At 39.1% G+C, this 23091-nt stretch overlaps 1 protein-coding gene across 2 annotated transcripts in view; it reads right to left on the reverse strand.

Annotated features, from left to right (window-relative positions):
* Nucleotides 1-23091, reverse strand: part of LOC124787908 (DNA repair and recombination protein RAD54B-like) — a 332405-nt gene that overhangs the window by 82885 nt on the left and 226429 nt on the right. For both annotated transcript variants that reach the window (XM_047254891.1, XM_047254890.1), the window contains exon 13: nucleotides 18801-18927. In XM_047254891.1, coding sequence (XP_047110847.1) covers nucleotides 18801-18927 — 127 coding nt within the window. The remainder of the gene's footprint in view (nucleotides 1-18800; nucleotides 18928-23091) is intronic.

A 23091-nucleotide genomic window follows, 5' to 3' on the forward strand; every position in this document is an offset into this window, starting at 1 on the left:
CACCCTTGTTTCTGATAAACACTCAACATCAATAACAATGTGCTGTGTTCTACTGCTTAAGAAGCCTTCAACCGACTTTCATATTGGGAACCTAGTCGGTATGGTCAGACCTTTGATAACTGTCTGTGCTGTGGCACTTTCCAGAAATCTAGTAATATGGTATCTGCCTATTGCCTTTCATCCATAGTTCACAGGATATCACATGAAGAAAAGAACCAGCTGAATTTTCCACAAGCAATGCTACCTAGACCCGTATGAGTGCTGAAGTGCTGCTTCCTGGACTTGGGTAGGTGCGCCGGCCCCGGGTCGAATCTGCCCAGCGGATTAACGACGAGGACTAGTGTGCCAGCCATTCTGGATGTGGTTTTAGGCGGTTTTCCACATCCCAGTAGGTGAATACTGGGCTGGTCCCCATGTCTCGTCTCAGTTAAACGATTCGCAGACATTTGAATCACGTTAACACTATTTCATGATTTACACTAGACGAAGATAGCTGGGGTACACTGATTCCGTCCCATGGAGAATGGGGTGGTGGCAGGAAGGGCATCCTTAAAATTAACCATGCCAAATCCAATTGTGATAATGCCGAATCTGCGAAAACTATGGGACAAAGGCACTAGGGAAAGAAGAAGAATGCTATCTAGACCTGTGTTGTTTTGTGGACAGAAACTTCTCTGTCTCAAGGAAATTTATTAGTTTTGAACCTATAATATGTTCAAGAATTCTGCAGCACACGGATGTTAAGATTATGGAGCTACAATTTTGTGGGTCCAATCTTTTACCCTTGATCTATACAGGAGTCACCTACACTTTTTCCCAGTTGCTTGTGACTTTGCATTGGGCAAGAGATTTGCGATAAATATAAGCTAAGTAAGGGGCCAATGCCATAAAGTATACTGTGTAAAATTCAACTGGAATGCCATCTATATCTTGTGACTTACTTGTTTTCAACTGTTTCAGTTGCTTCTCCACATCAAAGAAGCCTATTTCTATGTCCTCCATGCGAGAGTCTTTGCAACCATCAAACAATGGTATGTCTGTACAATTTTGCTGAATCAATGATTTCTTACACAAAATTTAAAACTCTAGCTTTCTTTTTACTGCTTCTATTGCCACACCAGACAGTCAACAAGACACTGGATAAAAGACTTCAACCCGCTTAACACTTCGGCTGCCGGCCATGTAAACTGCGCCATTTCTTAGAATGCCAGCGTTTTTTGCTAATATTGTACATTTGTTTTACAGAAAACTAGCCTACATTTTGTTGTGGTACTAACTTTTTATGAAAGCCGGCATCTTCTTCTTCCTGAAAATGTATATACAGCTTCTTTGATCGTTTGTTTTTTTTTTTTTCCTTATATTTTTAATGATTGTATGGTTTTATAAAATATACAAAAGTTTACCGAAATGAAAAACATGTTTTACTGACATTTTATTCCTCACAATCTGTGGTTTTACATCCATTAACAGAAAACTGGTATCCTAAGTCCATAATTATTATAAATTCTTACATAAAAGATTCACAAAGTACAATGTTTTTTCGTGTCATATATTCTGAAACATGGTTCTTGGCACATTGTGAGTCTGCACTCTCTGCACTGTTATGTCGTGTCTCTTCTTGTAGACTTTCCTATTTCCTTTTTTCCTTTTGCTGAGCACACTTTGCACATTCTCTGGATTCTTCCTTTACCTGGTGGAGGTGGTATTTTTCCCAGGAAATGCTTTAATGTAGATAGTCTACTTAGGTGTCTCCCAACAGATCATGGTCTGGGAGTGTCTTCACATATTGTTAGTTCTGCACATAATACCTTCACAAATTTAGACAAAGATATCTTCTTACTTTTTACCTTATTGTGAAGAATGCATGCATTCACCAAACACATAAGGAAACAATGAAATGCAAGTTGTGAAAGTTTTCTCGACCATTTCATTGTTCTGTGTTCAAAAGCCCCATACGACATACTCTGATCAGATAGATCAACCCCAATCTTTTTGTTACTGTACTCCACAACACAGGCAGGGATGTCTGGTGCTTAGCATGTATACATTTCTTTTATCTTTCCAGCATACTGCTAAAACATTCCCATTCCTACAGAAAATCTGCTCATCTCTTTGTATGCTAGGTGATTTCAGTGCCTGAAGCATTCCCCTCCTGTTCTTCATAATAGTTCCAACAAGGCCTGTCTTCTCATTTTCTAATTCTCTTGCAAGAATACGGCTTGTATAAAAACAATCAGTAAATCATGTATGCCCCTTACCTGCTAGGGTGCCAAGTAGAGTTTTCACAATGTCAACCACAACATTGCTTTGGCCACAGAAAATCTGAAAATTCCAAATATAACCAGAGTTAGACTCTGGTAGTATATATAATTTCATGCCATATTTGCTAGGTTCTTGTGGCATATACTGCTTGAAATAAATTCTGCCTCTAAATTTACACATGCCTTCATCTACCGTTATGTCTTGGTCAGGAAGGTACACCTGCTGAAACCGTAAAAGGATGGTTTCAACTAGAGGGCGGACTTTGTGTAATGGGTCGTACCCAGGTACACCTCTCTTGATTTCCAATGAATTATCATTCAAATGGAAGTTTGACATAATCTGTAGGAATCTGTTTCTGGTCAACAGATTTGGGCAGTAGTTACAAGACACACAAGGATCTTGGCTCCAATGATCTTGTATAAGGGGCTTTTGGCTGATGCTCACGTAGAAAATTACAGCCAGGAATTTTTTTACTTCCACTAAAGTGACACTGTCCAACCAAAGATCCTGCATGCAGGAGTGAGCGGACCTGCACTTGTCAGTTGCCTTAGCTCCTGTATGGCATAAAGAGTTGTCTGCTTTTTGAAATGAGCAAGAAGGTCCCTGTTCGTGAAATATGAAAAGAAATCCAGAACTGAAGAGTCGGCATTTAATTCACATAAATCTGTGACACCACGGTTCCCACTAAAAATGTCCATACTTGGTAAACAGTCTATATCAGTCCACTCCTCTGTAGACCCAGTACGATCTCTTGCTGTGCCACCCCTTTGGCTTGGTCTCCTTTCACTGTTATCAGGACGGATATTTTGTGGTTCTACATCCATAATAGAATCACTTTCATTCTCTCTGGTAACCACCTGCTGCGCTGCTAGCTGTAACTCTGTGCCACTCATCCCTGGCACAACCTACTACCCCGGTTTTTATTTTTTACTATCAGTTTACTGACTGGTTTGATGTGGCCCACCATGAATTCCTCTTCTGAGCCAACCTTTTCATCTCAGAGTAGCACTTGCAACCTACATCCTTACTTATTTGCAGGATGAATTCCACTCTTTGTCTCCCCCTACAGTTTTTACTCTCTACAGCTCCCCCTAGTGCCATGGAAGTTTTCCCTGATGTCTTAAAAGGTTTCCTGTCATCCTGTCCCTTCCTCTTGTCAGTATTTTCCATATATTCCATTCTTCACCGATTCTGTGGAGAATGTCGCCATTCCCTCCCTTTCAACCCAGCTAATTTTCAATATTTTTCTAAAGCATCATGTCTCAAATGCTTCGATACACTTCTGTTCCAGTTTTCCAGCAGTCCATGTGTCACTACCATACTATACTGTGCTCCAGACGTACATTCTCAGAAATTTCTTCCTTAGATTAAGGGCTACACTTGATACTAGTAACTTCTCTTGGCCAGGAATGCCCTTTTTTGCAGTGGTAGTCTGCTTTTTATGTCGTCCTTGCTCCATCCATCATGGTTTATTTTGCTGTCTAGATAGCAGAATTCCTTGACTTCATCTGCTTCATAATCCCCATGTTTGATGTTATGTTTCTCGCTGTTCTTATTTCTACTTCCTCTCATTACTTTCATCTTTCTTCAATTTACTTTCAATTTATATTCTGTACTCATTAGACCGTTCATTTCATTCCACAGATCCTGTAATTCTTCTTCACTTTTACTGAGGATAACAATGGCACCAGTGAATGTTATGACTGATATCATTTCACCTTGAATTCTAAACCTACTCTTGAACCTTTCTTTTATTTCTGTCACTGCTTCTTCAATGTATAGATTGAAGAGTAGAGGCAAAAGACTACATCCCTGCCTTACATCCTTTTAATCCGAGCACTTCATTCTTAGTCCCCCACTCTTACTGTTCCCTCTTGGTTCTTGTATGTACCTGTCTTTCCCTGCTGCTTACCTCTACTTTTCTCAAAATTTGAAACATCTTGCACCATTTTACACAATCAAATGCTTTTTCCAGGACAACAAATTCTGTGAGCAAGTCTTTATTTTTCTTCGGTCTTGCTTCCATTATCAACTGCAACATCAGAACTGCCTCTCTGGTGCCTTCACTTTTCCTAAAGTCAAACTGATCATCATCCAACAGTTCCTCTATTTTCTTTCCCATTATTCTGTGTATTATTCTTGTCATCAACCCACATGCATGAACTGTTAAGCTGATTGTTGGCCCTTTCTGTCTTCAGAATTGTGTGCATGATGTTTAACCCAAAGTCTGATGGTATATTGCCTGTCTCATACATTCAATGCACTAAAGTGTTAATCGTTTTGTTGCCACCTCCTCCAACAGTTTTAGAAATTCCGATGGAATTATTTATGCCATCTGCCTTAAGTGATCTTGAGTCCTCCAAAAGTCCTGACAGTAATACTGGATTTCCTATCTCTTTCCGATCTGCTCCTGTTTCTTCTTCGATCACATCATCAGACAAGTTTTTCCCCTCATAGAGGCCTTCCATATACCCTTTCCACCTATCTGCTCTCTCCTCTGTATTTAACAGTGAAACTCCCATTGCACTCTTAATGCTACTGCCCCTGCTTTAATTTCACCAAACGTTGTTCTGACTTCCCTATATGCTGACTGAGTTCTTCTGAAAGTCATTTCTTTTTCAATTTTAACACTTTTTTCAGACAGCTATTTTGCCTTAGCTTCCACAAATTTTCTGTTTATTTCAGTTCTAAATGACTTGTATCTTTGTATTCCTGTTGTACTTACTTTTTTTGTCAGTCAGCCGAAGTATTTCTTCTGTTACCCATGATTTCTTCCCAGTTATCTTCCTTGTACCTATGGTTTTCTATCCAGCTTCTGAAATTGCCCTTTTTAGAAATGTCCATTCCTAGTCAAATGAACACTCTCCTGACCTAATAATTATTGCAGTATCTACAATCGATGGTCGAAGTAGAGAAGATATAAAATGTAGACTGACAATGGGGAGGAAATCGTTTCTGAAGAAGATAAATTTGTTAACATCGAGTATAGATTTAAGTGTCAGGAAGTCGTTTCTGAAAGTATTTGTATGGAGTGTAGCCATGTATGGAAGTGAAACATGGACGATAAATAGTTTAGACAAGAAGAGAATAGAAGCTTTCGAAATGTGGTGCTACAGAAGAATGCTGAAGATTAGATGGGTAGATCACATAACTAATGAGGAGGTGTTGAATAGGATTAGGGAGAAGAGAAGTTTGTGGCATAATTTGACTAGAAGAAGGGATCGGTTGGTAGGACATGTTCTGAGGCATCAAGGGATCACCAATGTAGTATTGGAGGGCAGCGTGGAGGGTAAAAATTGTAGAGGGAGACCAAGATATGAATACACCAAGCAGATTCAGAAGGATGTAGGTTGCAGTAGGTACTGGGAGATGAAGAAGTTTTCACAGGATAGAGTAGCATGGAGAGCTGTATCAAACCAGTCTCAGGACTGAAGACCATAACAACAACAACAACAACAACATCTACAATCCCAGAGAACTTCAAGCATATATCTTCATTCCTTCGTATTTCCATATCTCACTTCTTTGCAAGTTGTTTCTTCCTGACTAGTCTCTTAAACTTTAGCATACTCTTCAACATTAGTAAATTATGATCTGCATCCATATTTTCTCGTGGGTATACCTTACAATTCAATATGAGGGTGGTTTGAAAAGTTCTCGGAACAGAATAGAAAAAAAGTATTTACATCACTGAATTTTTTTTTTTATTTTTCAATGTAGTCTCCTTGTAGATTAATGCACTTGGTCCAAAGATGTTCCAGTGTCTTGATCCCATCTCAAAGATGAGTTTCCTCGAGGCCTGCAAAATAGCGATCAATTCTTCGTTTGAAGTGAATCTTCGCCCGCCAAGAAAAATTTTCAGTTCTGGAATGAGATGGAAGTCTGACGGAGCCATATCAGGTGAATAAGGTGGGTGTGGAAACAGTTCATATCTTAGTTCATGTAATTTTGCCAAGGCGATGTCACATGCGTGCGGCCACGCATTGTCTTGATGGAAGATGACTTTCTACCTTGCTAAATCTGACCTTTTATCGTGTATCTTTTGTTGCAATTTGTCCAGGAGGTAAGCATAGTATTCTCCTGTAATTGTTTGCCCAATGGGGAGATAATCCACAAACAGAATCCCCTTTGCATCCCAGAACACTGATGCCATGACCTTTCCTGCCATGGGAATTGTCTTTGCTTTCTTTGGTGGTGGAGAAGCAGCATGTTTCCACTGCTTTGATTATTGTTTTGTCACTGGGGTATAGTAGCATACCAAAGTTTCATCTATGGTCATAAATCGGCATAAAAAATCTTGTTTGTTCCTCCTAAAATGGGCCAAACATTGTTCCGATATGTCCATTCTCATGCGTTTTTGACCCAGCGTCAAGAGTCATGGCATATATATATAAAAAAAAAGAGAGAGAGAGAGTCCATTCTCATGCATTTTTGATCCAGCATCAAGAGTCGTGGCACAAAAAAAGAGTCATGGCATAAAAAATCTTGTTTGTTTCTCCTAAAATGGGCCAAACATTGTTCCAATATGTCCATTCTCATGCATTTTTGATCCAGCGTCAAGAGTTGTGGCACCCATCTTGCAAATAATCTTTTCATTTCCAATTCTGCATTTAAAATGTGATATACCCATTCAGATGACATCTGGAAAGCACGGGCAATTTCACGCACTTTCAATCAGTGATCCTCCATGACCATTTTGTGTCACTGGAGTAGTGACACATCTTGGCCGACCACTGTGCAGATCTTCACCTAAGTTCTCCTGACCAAATTGTCCACTTTGCAAGAGTTGAATATGAAGGAGCAGAGTCCCCCAGTGTATTCTGGAAATCGGCATGACTGTCCTTTGCTTCCATACCTTTCTTTACAAAGTACTTAATCCCTGCCTGAATCTCGATTTTTTCCATCTTTTCCATTATGCGGGAGCAACTGCAGAGCCATGTCACCGCCACAGCTCTCTTCCAAGAGCACTGACGTGGCATGTGTTTACAGGCAACAGTCCAATGAATGTCATGTGAACAACTCGTTGCACTAGCACTGACCTCTCATGGTGATCCCAAGAACTTTTAAAACCACCCTCGTATCTGATTTTCCAATCTCTGACTGAACACGATTCAATCTAAATGAAATCTTCCTTTACCTCTCAGGCTTTTACAAATATACCTCTTCCTTTTGTGTTTCTTGAACAGAGTATTCACTATTACTAGCTGAAATTTATTGCAGAACTCAATTAGCCTTTCTCCTTTCTCATTCCTACTACCAAGCCCTTATTTCCCCATAAACCTTTCTTCTAATCCTTCCCCTACTACTGGATTCCAAAACCAATGACCATTAGGTTTACACCAATCCTAAGTGAGCAACCAAGTGGGTCGCTACTTATGAGCCCATGGACTTGGAGTCGCTCTCATCATCCAAGACTATTCAAGTCCTGGATATACTACAGGAGGAATCTACTTCTGACACACTGCTCCACCACCCCACAGTTTCAGGCTAGGTCATCTGAGTTGGCCGGGCCATATGAGCTGGCACTGCTCAATCCCTCAGTGGGGAGCTCAGCCACCCCCTTACACTATTCCATGGTGGCAACATCACAAACCTGGCTATTATTGGTCATATATGCCGATTTCAGGGGGATGAGGTATAGTATCCCAACATACAGAGTATCGGCAGCAAAACACATCTCACTATGACAACTGCTACCAGTTACTGCAACGGATAGAACTGGTGTGTTACACGGGTCCAGCCTCTCACACGGAGCTATGGCAGCAAGTCATCCATTCTTTTATTGTGCCATGCTGTATGAAGTACTCAGACTATCTTATACCACTGTGACTTCAATGACCCTGTGTATTCTGCATTGGGAATTGTGCTGTTCTGAGATCATCTTATCATCACATCTAAAACCACCTTGCTTAGTTTCTGGACTCCTTAGTTTCACTACTATTTTACATTCAGAGGACAGCTTATGACGACTATTGCTCTGTTTAAAGTTTACACTTTTGCCCTGGACACGGACAGAAAAAACGGTTAACAATAAGACAGTATCAGCTGCATTAAGCTGACATTGTAACTAAAAATGTATGTGCCGTACCGTGCCTGCACTCTTAGATAGGAGGTCAAGCCAACTCTGTTGTATTACAGACTAACACCTTGTGGAGTAGTAGATCACATCCTGTTTCTGTTGCTATTTTTCACCATAATTGGGAATTCAAGGAGGCTGTGTCACTGATTAGCATGCAAGGCAAAACACAGCACTTCATACCCATAAAACTCTGCATCTGGGCCACATGGCAAGTGAGAAACTGCACCTGTGTGTGAGTGCTGCATGGTGGGCCTACAATGGATATCATAGATATAATTACTAAGGAACAACAGCCACTATTGCAACTGTTGCACTGTGTTATCATGAAGTTTCAAGCAGGAACTGAATAGTGAAATAGGGGCTTGCAATTAGTTATTAGGTAAAGCTTTGCACCATAGAGACATAAGTGAAACTTCTTGACACCAACACATCTTTCTCTATTTTTAAGTAATTCTGTTGTGCTAAATTGACTGTTTGAGATGTAAATACAATGGACTGTTTTGTGGCAGTGGCCTATTTGTTGGACCACACTCATCACAGCTGCAATCAGAGGCATTGGTGCCTAGTATTAAACATTTACTGGGTTGAATGTTGCTAAACTTGGGTAATATTTAAGTTGCAAGAAATCTATCTGGCATACCTCTGACAACGTGAATTCAATTCATTTGTACCAAGTGGAAATTTGAAAGCCCACCATTTACGGCACACAACGCTTTTGATGAAAGTGGTGCCATCACGCACTCACAGCATGAGACCTATGGCAGAGAGGAATGGGGTTTTTCCTCTCACGGTGTCCAATGGTGTGAAGCTTGCTGGTAGTATTGGTCACATTCGGTAATTGTGTGATTCTTTATGCCTGGTGCCAGCAAGATGTGGAGATTATTTGAGTAGATATCTAGTGGCAGCTTTCTGATCATGCCATTGGTTGCAGCAAAGTGATGTGATATACCATATGGTACTTTGCTAAAAGGCAGCTGTGCTTTGAGTGTTCTGGCTCGGAGGTTGGATGGTGGTCATCCAGACAAGGCTTCCTACGGTATCAACTGGAAAGCCAACATTGTGTAGTTTTGCATATGGTTTAGTGTGCACCCTGAGCAATTCATATCACAGATTTAGAAACTAGATTTCGTTTCTGCTTGATTGTTGCTATCTGGGAGACTTTTATGTATGCTCTGTGTGTGAAACTGTTGAGGAGACCACGAACTACACCTGCTGGCTATTACCCTATCCTGTGAGTGGTATTTCTAGAATTGAGTGTTGTGGAATTAACAGACGACATGTGCTGACTTCATTACTGGAGGAGTGCACTATTAGTGGAGGCAGTCGAGTGAGGTCGAGCGAATCTGGATGCTATCAAGAGGATATGACTCTTAAGTCTGCTGTGTTTTATTGTTTTAAGCATTGGTTCGCCACTGTTGTGAGCGGCTGGCTGAGTTGAAATTTGTGAGTTCACTGCGCCCTTATAGAGTCAGACTACAGGAATTGTGAAAGGAACCCTGTCATTTTCGACCATGTGCCACAAAGGGCGCAGATGCACTATGAGATGAGGAAACTCACAAGCGTCTATTATCTATTGAGAGCTAAGCGGTGTAGTGTACAAGTGAGGCAGACAAGAATCCACATCATAGGGAAACCCAACAGAAGTCGTTTGTGGCCAAGGAGATGTAGCAGTGTTAAATATGGCGGACCTAAGATTGGCCATAAAGGGAAACATTCATGAAAACTATTTAATTCTGTAATATTGCAGGGAATCAAGACACAGTAATTTTAATCTGCCACACTCCATAAATTTTCATGGTGATCCCAATAAAACTTGAATATTGATCATATCTATAATAATTTAGGATTTACTGCTAAAGTGAAATTAACAAGTTTTGTAACAAACACCTGAATGATAAAATCTGAACAGTTTGGTCAATCTTAACGATCGACATTTCATATAGAAGTTCATCATTAAAATGACAAACACTGTAAATATCAACTCTGCAACTTTATTTGTTTAAAAGATATAGTAAATTTAATCATCAGTATTTACAGTTAAGCATCAGAGCATCATTTCCTCCACACAAAACACATTGAACAATGACAGTACGACACCTTACTGAATCATTAGGTAATAGAATATTTGTTGTAAAGTTTAGAGCATAATAGTTACTTTTGTTCTTTATTTATTTATCAATAAGCACATAGGTGCAACGCTACTAGCCATAGCATTCAAAGCTAAGAAGGAAGGTGTATAGGTTTTATGTAAAAGAATTTAACATTTATTATGTAATGGATATTATTGTTACTTTATTTAGATTGTGAAAGTGCTCAAGCTTTGATTATAAATATGTTAAGATGTAAAATGATGTAGAATAAGCTGTAGCCAATCAGATGGATGGCTTCAGGAAAGGGAACTGCCCTAGTCAGTTGAGAGAGGATATTCGGCAGGCGGGAAACACAGCCGCGGACAGGCAGAGGGAGTGCTGGTGCAGTTGCGAAAATGGACAGTTTGGCTGCAGACAGTTCAGCAAAGAGTACAGTTTGGATGCAGACATGAAAGCAGATGGCCGGTCGGTCTTAGGCAGCTAGGAAGTGAAACGACTTAGAAAATTTTGCGTTGTGGGGTATCGCAGGACTTATTCTCTGAGCGGTGAGCAGCTGCGCACCTGGTGTGAACTCTAATTTTTCACATACGTAACTTGTATTTCGCAATGAGATTGTGAATGATCGAACTGTGTCAAATGGATATGCCCTCGAGTGTAACAGTAACTCTAAATACGACTATTTTCGCTATTAGTTTTCTTTCTGAATAAACATTATTCTAACCAAATCGCAACTGTGTGGCCTACGTCATTTATGGGTTGTTAATTTAGTTCCTGATATTATTATTACTGTTATTATATGTTATGTTAACTTCGTATTTTGCAAACTTGTCATCAGCCAGACAATTTAACCAAAGGATCACAAGTGACTTATTTAGGCATGTAATGCTACTTGTGCGGTTCAACCTCTAGATGAATTTGAGCCAAGACATTTCGATGAAGACGAACCGCATGCGAGCCCAAACATCTCTGGGATGTTAGCTCGCTACTTGCTGGCCTCTTTAAGGTTAAATAATCTCATGCTCAAGCTACCTTGTTTGTATGAAATAGAATCCAAGTGAACTTTGAGTTCTACACATACACCTACATTTACAAGTTCTACCTCTACATCTACATCTACATAGATACTCTGCAAGCCCCACCATAAGGTGCATGGTGGAGGATACCCTGTACCACTAATAGTCATTTCGTTTCCTGTTCCACTCGCAAACAGAGCTTGGGAAAAAAAGACTATCTACATGCCTCCATACGAGCCCTAACTTCTTGAATCTTATCCTTGTGGTCCTTACGTACAATGTAGGTTGCTGGCAATAGAATCATTTGCAGTCAGCTCCAAAGAATGAGTCTCTAAATTTATTGGACAGTGTTCATCAAAAAACATGTTATCTTCCCTCCAGGGATTTCCATATGAGTTCCTGAAGCATCTCGATAACACTTACGTTTGATCTGAACCTACCGGTAACAAATCTAACAGCCTGCCTCTGAACTGCTTCAATGTCCTCCTTTACTCTGACCTGCACAGATCCCAAACACTCGAGCAGTGTTCAAGAATGGGTCACACTGGTTTCTCCCAATAAACCAAAGTCAACAATTTCTCTTCCGTAGCACAAGTCCCCACACATTCATTTCATTTCATTTAGCTTTGCAATGATACATTCAGATATTTAAGTGGCAGTACAGTGCTAATGCTGTATCCAAACATTACAGGTTTGTTTTTCCAACTCATTTGCACTATGAACCTTTATTATTTCACTGCTCAACCTTGTATCCCTGGAATGCATGCACTTTTGATATACCTAATATGTTTCACTGATCAGCACCAGGTTTGCTCAATTGTTTCATTGTACATAAGTGAGGTAAGCTTGTATTAGTGGCTTAAGTTGGATTTAGTACACATACTGGTCCTCTATAATCAATTATAACTGCAAGTGGAGCATTGCAGTTTGCCTGTTGTTGTTACTGTGTATGCTGCTACTGCACAATCACGGTGTTCATCGCCTTGCCAGGCATATGTGTCTTAATCTATGATTAGCAAAGTCAATGATAAATTAGGCTTACTTCCCTGCCTCTGGTCATCTACTGCCATATGCTGGGATTACCTTCTGTTAATCTGGCTACTTCTTGCCTAGTGATGAGGGGCTATCCCGTGCCAAGAACTAAGATCTATATTAAGCTCTGGCTAGTTCCAGTTGAAGAATCGGTTAGCATCCATTAGTTATAAGTCATGACATCTCATAGGGGCTACTGCATTAGTTTAACTGACATTATAGACATCAGGACTAGATAGATTCAAAGAGTGATCTATATGGACATTAGTTTATGTGTAGCTGAATTAGTGGCCACCAACCTGTCCACGCTAGAAATGATCACTGCTAACTTGGGGTTTGTTAGTACATGTGTGTGTAGTTAACCTGTGGTGTGTGACCCAACCCAGTGAACTGTAATGCCCTTCACAGCTAAACTGGTACGTTCAGTTCACCTATCAAAGAGTTCACTTAATATATAAGCCAGCCAAGCATTACTGACTGTAAATGTTTTAACTTCATGTGGCATCACCGAATAGAGAATTATAAACATGTTGTTTCATTAGTATTACAAAAATAACTGTTTATGTCTTTAACAATTTTTAAAATCAAGCATTAACAAGTCTTGTAAGAATTTATCATGTTTACGCAAGTTAGGGAATTTACAAGTTTGGTCAATTTATTGTTTTATTTGTTGCATTTGTGAAGGGCCAACCTGCCAGCTAGCTATGCCAATAGAGGCAGATAGTGCTTGAAACCTAGCATATTACTCATTTAGCTTTCTGTTACAGAGTGAGCTTGTTTCTGTTCCAATTACTTTGGCCCCAAGTGCTCTGATGGTCTTGCTGTTCTTGACATCAACATCACATTGTCCAAATGGCCTCCTTCCAGTGACATCATGGGGTCATGATCCACGACTTCAAATTCTTTTGCAATTGTAATTTTGAAGACATAAAGCTAAGAAAGAAAGGAAACTAACAAAGAAACTTTGAGTCACCGCAATCTACTTACTCTCAATAGAAAAACCCCAGCATTTCCCTTCTAAATCGCATTACGCCGGGTAGTGGGCCACCTTTTTTACACAAATGATTAAGAAGGTAGGCAATTTGTGCCCTAGTCACAATACCAATGTATTTTCAATAACAAGTATTACCAAGGAGGGTCTTCATGCAAAAAAATGTTAACTGTTGTTAGCTCGTATTAACTATAGACTGGAATGAGGCACTAATGTGTAAGTAGGGTCTAGAACTCGAAGATATCATTTAGCACACTCTTAGAAATACCAACACACTTTAGTTACATGCACCACTAAGTAGGCAAATTACATTAATTAATGGTGATTTTTACTCATATCCCACTTCTTAAGGAGGTATTGATGAATTAGCAGGACCCTGAACTAAAAAATCTTGAATAAGGCATTCCATCAATTTTTGACAAAGTAATATAATTGGATAGATAAAAAATATACTGACCAAGTGGCAGCAGAACACCCACATCCCGTCTGGTAAGTCTCCACTGACCTGCGGTTCTGTCTGACTTTCCCGAAAGCTACCCATCTCCTAGACCTTTTACTTCACCCCACTTCCTTCCCCGTCAACCCTTCAGCCTGAAGGAGGAGACACTGGCTCCGAAAGCTTGCCTAATTATAATCTTCTTTTATGTGTGTGTTCTGCCACTGCTTGGTGAGTAGATTTTTTTTAACTATTCAATTATATTATTTTGTCGAATATGACATTCATTGTGAAAAGTCACATCTACTATTGAGACTTAAATTTATGGATTAAATTTAACCACAAGATTTAAACTTTTATGGAATCTGGTAAGAGACAACACCAAAAATAGTAAGTATTTTTTCAAAATTTTAAATATAATGTACCTGACTAGATTGCAAAAGGTGTCACAAAGTACTGCCAATCCTCCCCCCAGCACTGTGAGGGTTAATGGTAGACTTTAAATCACAAAATGAAAACAAATTCTAATTCATTCATTCGGCTTCTTAACTAGCTCCATGGGCATTGCTCATTGGTTTAATGATACTGTGGCTGCGAGTAGCACATGCGATTTATGGGATCATTCAAATGGGTGTGTGACTTAGCACCTCAACTAATCGTTAAATTATTTTCTTTATTCCTTAAATTACTCACTGCCAGGAAAGCCACATTTAACATCACAAATAAAGTACTGGCAGAACTGGACAAAACCAATTTTGTATTAGTGATGACTGAAGAAACAAAAATGATACAGTGCTAATGACATTTCCTTTGCACAGATGGAGATAACGGAAACAAGAGGGCTGCACTGGAGGGGGGAAGGAGGGGGGGGGGGGGGGGAGACAAACTGCAGTATTGTAATATACTCTATGGCTCAAAAAAAGGATTCGTCTGAAAGTTTGCCAAGTTTTGTCTTGATTGTGTGTCTTCTGATGACTCAACACTTCCAATGTTTGGTGAGTTGTTATGTTTAATCCTTAAACCATTTACATTTGGACTTCCTATACTACATCCACATAATTGCTGGATGTTAAAAATGTTCTCCAATTGTTATATCATGGCTGGCAGATAAACATACTAATTAATCAATGTTTATCTGCAGTTCTTTGTTACTTCTGTCAATGAATGGTAAATAGTGTAAGGATTCAAATCTAACAAGAAGACCACCTAGCAGTTGGATTTTTGTAATTTTTTTTATATTGATGGTACCTAAGTTCAGAAATGAAATATCAGTCATCCAAAGCTATTTCACATTGAAAATTTCCACGGAATTTTAATTCACTAAAATTAAGATAGTTTTCCAGACGCTGGAGACTGATAATTGGGAATCAGGGGTCATTGGTTTGAATCTTGCTATTGTCTTTTTCTTTATATTTTATTTTTTTAATTCAATTAAAATACCCACATCATTTACATATAAAATTCATCAAATATATGTTAATTAACACTTATTAATCATCACTCGTTGTCAAAATGGAAATCTTTTTGTTTCTAATTACATATTGCATGCATTTCAATTATACATTCTTCACTATAAATAATTTGTAGAAGAGCATTTAAATTTTAAAAATTACAACTTTATTAAAAATCTTTTGTAAACTATGGTAATTAACAATTTACACTTGCAATGGGAATGGAATTTTGTGATGGATGTGTAACTAGACACAAGATGATGTGCAGTTTTCATTACAATAGACTATTAAATACGTGTTGATTAGCATATATCTGACGAATTTAATATTTAAGTGATATAGGGGACACCACCTTATTGTAGGCACCTTCAGTGCCGGGCAGGAGGGCTTTCATGCTTCGATGAGGTTGAGAGCTGTGCCGGTGGTAACCGGAGTGATCTCAACTGTGGAGCCAGACGAAGTGTGTCCCACATCACAAGGTAGGGGGGAATCTATAGGCTAAGTTGTCAACCACTCTAGGAGAGCCAACACCGAAATGAAAGTCCGGTCCTCCATGTTGGGAGTTGAGCGCAGGGTTGATGCACCTGGCTTGTAAAAATTCTATTATCGTGTATAATTCAACAAGGAATGCCACATTGCCACTATGAAAACTAACTGTGTTAGGAAGCAGGAATGTGGATTTATCAGTGCTTATATAAAATCTCTCTGAGTCTGAGGATGGTGGAGAACTACGCTGGAGAGGGCAGAATGGAGGAAACTTGTTGATGAGACTAAAACCCACTCAGAATTTTAATTCCATGAGGAGAAGGAGGAGAAGGAGAAGAAGTAGAAGAAGAAGAAGAAGAAGAACAACAACAACAACAAGAGGTATTCGAATGTGAAAGAAAGACCACACTGAGATTCAAACTAGCATTCCACTGGTTACTTGATTACCACTGTTCAATACTACTGGGTGAGCCATGTCACCCGTCTTGAAGAATATCGTATTTACTCGAATCTAAGCCGCACTTTTTTTCCAGTTTTTGTAATCCAAAAAACCGCCTGCGGCTTAGAATCAAGTGCAAAGCAAGCAGAAGTTCTTAAAAATGTCGGTGGGTGCCGCCACAACTTAGTTCTGCCGTCGAATATATGTAGCGCTACACAGGCACGCTTTGTAGGCACAAACATAAATACTGGCGCCAAAACTTCTGCGTCAGTAAAAAAATTTAAAAAAAAAAAAAAAAAGGTGGAAGACAAGCTTTTTTCCTCCGCGCCGAGTTTCGACCACTGCATTTTCATACATTATCCAACAAAGTAAATACAAATTCCGTATTGTTCATCTTCGAATGTAGCAGCATTTCAATCTACTACGAAAACCCGACTGGCGAGAATGTTTAGAATGTTTGTCAATATGGCCAACTCTACGTTCTGAATTTTTTCCTATCTGTGAGAAGAGATGGTTGCTAATACGAACTTTTATAAATTGTGAATCACATGCAGTATTCTCGTCACCATAAGAATAATACGAATATAAACATTTTGCCATGTATTGTTTCGTGTTTGCTGCTATCTCATTTAAATCCTGTCTGCGTAATAAACCACAAAACTAGAGTGAGACAACAGCAAACGCGGAAGAATATACATATCATGTCATGTTTATATTCGTATTATTCTTATGCCTAATAGTGATACAGGCAGAAATGAAGCACGACAATTGACTAGGTTTTTAAATCTAAGATGACTCTAATTTCTGTGTAGAATGTCATGTACTAAAGAGGCGTCTGCAAAGATTTTCAAACGGAGAAAAATTTTCGCTAAACTCTCGTTCAGAACGTCTTCTATCAAAAGCAATATATTATTTGGTTCTTGTTGATCATTATCAAAGAAAGCAGCAGTGTAAGTAACAACAAGTAGCAGTCTCTTGCCATTGTTTCGCTAATGAGACGATTCCTCTCTCTCTCTCTCTCTCTCTCTCTCTCTCTCTCTCTCTCTTTTTTTTTTTTTTTTTTTTTTTTTTAAAGTGGCGGTAGCGCGCACAAAAGCAAGCCATGCTGCGATCGGCGACAGGCTGTAAACACGCAGTATCAGAGTACGACAAACAATGCATGACACAGTACAGTAATGCATTTTCAGCGTAGAGTGACGTAAACACCTATAACAAAGAAAACTGCGCTTATCAGATCAAAGAAAAATAAGCAATCAATTCAAACCAGATGAAGCACGTGAAAAAGGAAGGGTACCCGTATAAATACGGACGGAGCGCCTGACATAGCAATGGCTGCCTGGTAAAGCTTAACTGCTAAGCTTACGACTTGAACCAAACTACCGTAGCTGTATCGTCATTCATTCGACCTAAATTGTCTCATATTACAGTGGACCAACTTCGTTTCGATTTGGAGATGCGGCCTAAAACTTTTCTCTCCCCTTGAATTTCGAGTCTCAAATTTCAGGTGCAGCTTAGAGTCGGGAAATTTTTTTTCCTTGATTTTGAGTCTCATTTTTCAGGTGCGGCTTAGATTCGAGTGCGGCTTAGACTCGAGTAAATACGGTACCTTAATTTTAGTGAATTATGGCTCCTTGGAAAACTTCAAATTCAATTTACTCAATAATTTTTAAGAACTGCATCAAACTGCTTTCGGCCATTGGTATTTCAGTTGTTAACTTCACATACCATATAAACAAAAAAAATTACAAAAATCCAATGGCCAGGTGTTCTCCTTGTAAGTTTTAATCATATTTTGGTAGTCACTCCTGCAGTTTTGGTGCCGCAGGTAGCTCTAATTTACACCACAGATGATTTAAGCTGATTTTATACTACAAAAAAGCATCACATTAATTAATAACTAAGAAACTAATTTGATAAGCATAAGGTTGTCCCATGCTCTCAATTTTGCATTTTAGCCAACATTCAATACCTAATATTAAATGAATCCTGTTGACTTGCACAGATTCTTCAAAGTCTGGCATTTGTCTGTGAATGCAACAATAGTTCATTACTAATGTTTCCACATTTTCATGTCAGGTTTCTTCCTAGGGGTCTAAAATGAGTATTTAGAAGAACTCTATGATTATTTGTTTCCAAAAGATATATATAACATTTTCACACATTCAACACAATGTTCATTTATTCGTTAATTTATCCCAACTACTAGATACATAATGGATGATGTTTGATATTATCAATCATTAAAGTTAGTATACATAATTATTGTTACCTTTTGCTCTCTGGAATTGTTAAATGAACACTAAGTTAGTGATTTACAGATCTAAATATTTTTTTATAAAGACAGAGAAAGAGATTCAATAAAATTAAAGGAATTGTAACAAATTGGCGTTGGGTTACCATATTGAAACTATCAATGCAAAACTACAAGTTTTGATGTTCTATTTTGAAGTATGCAAACCCTTCAGTTGAAGATTAGTAACATGGACACAGCAATGACAAAAAATTACTTTTAAGTACTCACAGTATTTTGAAGATGAGCTATTGAAATTGTCAACAACTGTTTGACGCTGACTACAAGCTGTAGATCCATCCAATCGACAATATTTGTAGCCATAGTTTTCACAGAGTTGTGCCATTAGATCTAATGTCTGTAACATGATACAACCATGAGTTGATCCACTTAGAGTCAGAAAAAATGTAACAAGCATTAAAATATAAGGTTTGGAAGATATTGGTCTTTTCACATCTGGTTATCTTGCATGTTTGTTTTTTTGTGGTTCCTAATTAATGATATATAAGTGCTGGTCAGTTGTCAAAAGTGTGTCAATTACAAAGAATTATCTTTTGCAGCAGGTATAAGACCTTTACGTGTAGCAAAGTGACAATTAAGAATAAATACTAACACAGTTGTATTGTCTGTTCATTTTTAATAGAAAATATTCTCAGGAAACAAGCAAAGCTGATGATAATGCAATCTAATTACTGAGTCTTAAGTCAGGCAGTGTAGCCAGAGAGACAACAATTGTGGATTAAAAATGAAGCACGAAATGAAATGCAGGGGTTATTAATATTGTAACTCATTGTACTCTTAAGTAAAAGCACTTGAAAGAAGATATTAAATAATTTCTGTAATAAGTAGTATTCAGAGCTGACCTTTACTAAGATGTTCATCCTCTTTTGAGAGCAACATTAGAGTAAGTTGGTGTCAGATTACAGGATAATTTATACTTTGTTTGTTTTTCTTAATGCTTTACCAAGAGCCAATATAATTTATATGTTTGTATAAAAATAAATAAATATATAACTAAGTGGATGTAACCATTTATGAAGCAGAAATAGATATTGTTGCATTATCATCTAATTTTTTTATGAGCAAACTACAAGCTCAGATTCTCTGAATGTTATATTTGGGACTTAATGTGTTAGATTAGGAACACATTTGTTGTATGAAATATAAGTGTGTTTTAATTAACTCTTAACTGTCATAAGTAATGATTTAAATAGTTTGGTCAACCTTTTCACTTTTTTAAACTCACTATATTGATTTTCAGTTAATGATAACTAAGCAAAAATAAAGTTTATTAATGGAAAAAAGTTGTCATAACCGATATTTTTGCTTTTCGCCAGATTTTCAATAAATAAGGCAAATTATACAGCTATCAGGGTTTTGTGTGTGTGACATATGAAAGTTCATTATAAAAAAGGTACATTCCTTTCTTGAATGACAAAATATTCTTTCAAACAATGGAAAATCCAGAATGGAATGTAACAATACCAGAGAAGGAAAGTTGCTATTCACCATATAGCGGAGATGCTGAGTCGCAATAGGCACAACAAGGCCTTTGTCAGCAGTACACACACACACACACACACACACACACACACACACACACACACACACACACACACACACACATATATATAAACACAACTTGCACACACGTCTGCAGTCTCAGAGAGATGAGACTGTAGATCTTTCAGCACTTTATCTCAGCTACCTTTACCATAAAATTACAAACAATTGTAACAATTTAAAAACTCTGATAGTGCAAAACAGGACAGCTTTTTTTTTCAAATAATTACTGAAAAAAAATTATTTTGGTAATTTACATAGATGCTGACTGGCGCACAGATCAATTATCGTAACAACAGCAGAGGCCATCACAGCCTGTTCTACTTTCTTCTACTTTGAAATATTTATTTTTTATTCTTATGAGCCTTTCCCATGAACCATGGACCTTGCCGTTGATAGGGAGGCTTGCGTGCGTCAGCGATACAGATAGCCGTATCGTAGGTGCAACCACAACAGAGGGTTATCTGTTAAGAGGCCAGACAAACGTGTGATTCCTGAAGAGGACAGCAGCCTTTTCAGTAGCTGCGGGGGCAACAATCTGGATGACTGGCTCGTCTGGCTTTGTAACATCAATCAAAACGGCCTAGCTGTGCTGGTTCTGTGAATGGTTGAAAGCAAGGGGAAACTACATCCATAATTTTTCCCGAGGGTATGCAGCTTTACTGTATGGTTAAATGACAATGGCGTTCACTGTGGTAAAATATTCCAGAGGTAAAATACCCACCATTCAGATCTCCAGGCAGGGATTACTCATGAGGATGCCAATATCAGGAGAAAGAAAACTGGCTCTCTACAGATCAGAGCATGGAAAGTCAGATCCCTTAATCGGGCAGGTAGGTTAGAAAATTTAAAAAGGGAAATGGAAAGGTTAAAGTCAGATATAGTGGGAATTAGTGAAGTTCAGTGGGAAGAGGGACAAGAATTCTGGTCAGGTGAATACATGGTTATAAATACAAAATCAAATTGGGGTAATGCAGGAGTAGGTTTAATAATGAATAAAACAGCAGGAGCGTGGGTAAGCTACTACGAACAGCATAGTGAACAATTATTGTAGCCAAGACAGACACGAAGCCCACACCTACTACAGTAGTACAAGTTTATATGCCAACTAGCCCCGCAGATGACGAAGAGATTGAAGAAATGTATGATGAAATAATAAGTTATTCAGGCAGTGAAGGGAGACAAAAATTTAATAGTCATGGGGGACTGGAATTCGGTAGTAGGAAAAGGAAGAGGAGGAAAAGTAAAAGGTGAATATGGGATGGGAGTAAGGAATGAAAGAGGAAGCCGCCTAGTAGAATTTTGCACAGAGCATAACTTAATCGTAGCTAACACCTGGGTTAAGAATCATGAAAGAAGGTTGTATACATGGAAGAGGCCTGGAGACACTGGGAGGTTTCAGATAGAGTATATAATGGCAAGACAGAGATTTAGGAACCACATTTTAAATTGTAAGACACTTCCAAAGGCAGATGTGGACTCTGACCACAATCTGTTAGTTATGAACTGTAGATTAAAACTGAAGAAACTGAAAAACGGCTGGAATTTAAGAAGATAGGACTTGGATAGGCTGAAGGAACTAGAGTTTCTAGAGAGTTTCAGAGAGAGTATTAGGGGTCAATTGACAAAAACGGGGAAAGAAATACAGTAGAAGAAGAATGGGTAGCTTTGAGAAATGAAATAGTGAAGCAGCAGAGGATCAAGTAGTTAAAAAAATGAGGGCCAGTAGAAATCCTTGGGTAACAGAAGAGATATTGAATTTAATTAATGAAAAGAGAAAATATAAGAATGTAGTAAATGAAGCAGTCAAAAAGGAATACAAACGTCTCAAAAAATGAGATCAACAAGAAGTGCAACATGGCTAAGCAGAGATGGCTAGAGGACACATTTAAGGATGTAGAGGCATATATCACTAGGGGTAAGACAGATACCGTCTAGAGGAAAATTAAAGAGACCTTTGGAGAAAAGAGATCCACTTGCATGAATATCAAGAGCTCAGACAGAAAACCAGTTCTAAGCAAAGAAGGGAAAACAGAAAGGTGGAAGGAGTATACAGAGGGTCTGTCCAAGGGCGATGTACTTGATGGCAATATTATGGAAATGGAAGAGGATGTACACTCCTGGAAATTGAAATAAGAACACCGTGAATTCATTGTCCCAGGAAGGGGAAACTTTATTGACACATTCATGGGGTCAGATACATCACGTGATCACACTGACAGAACCACAGGCACATAGACACAGGCAACAGAGCATGCACAATGTTGGCACTAGTACAGTGTATATCCACCTTTCGCAGCAATGCAGGCTGCTATTCTCCCATGGAGACGATCGTAGAGATGCTGGATGTACTCCTGTGGAACAGCTTGCCATGCCATTTCCACCTGGCGCCTCAGTTGGACCAGCGTTCGTGCTGGACGTGCAGACCGCGTGAGACGACGCTTCATCCAGTCCCAAACATGCTCAATGGGGGACAGATCCGGAGATCTTGCTGGCCAGGGTAGTTGACTTACACCTTCTAGAGCACGTTGGGTGGCACGGGATACATGCGGACGTGCATTGTCCTGTTGGAACAGCAAGTTCCCTTGCCGGTCTAGGAATGGTAGAACGATGGGTTCGATGACAGTTTGGATGTACAGTGCACTATTCAGTGTCCCCTCGACGATCACCAGTGGTGTACGGCCAGTGTAGGAGATCGCTCCCCACACCATGATGCCGGGTGTTGGCCCTGTGTGCCTCGGTCGTATGCAGTCCTGATTGTGGCGCTCACCTGCACGGCGCCAAACACGCATATGACCATCATTGGCACCAAGGCAGAAGCGACTCTCATCGCTGAAGACGACACGTCCCCATTCGTCCCTCCATTCACGCCTGTCGCGACATTACTGGAGGCGGGCTGCACGATGTTGGGGCGTGAGCGGAAGACGGCCTAACGATGTGCGGGACCGTAGCCCAGATT

This window comes from Schistocerca piceifrons, chromosome 3 (assembly GCF_021461385.2).
Source record: "Schistocerca piceifrons isolate TAMUIC-IGC-003096 chromosome 3, iqSchPice1.1, whole genome shotgun sequence".
Taxonomy (NCBI): Eukaryota; Metazoa; Arthropoda; class Insecta; order Orthoptera; family Acrididae; genus Schistocerca; species Schistocerca piceifrons.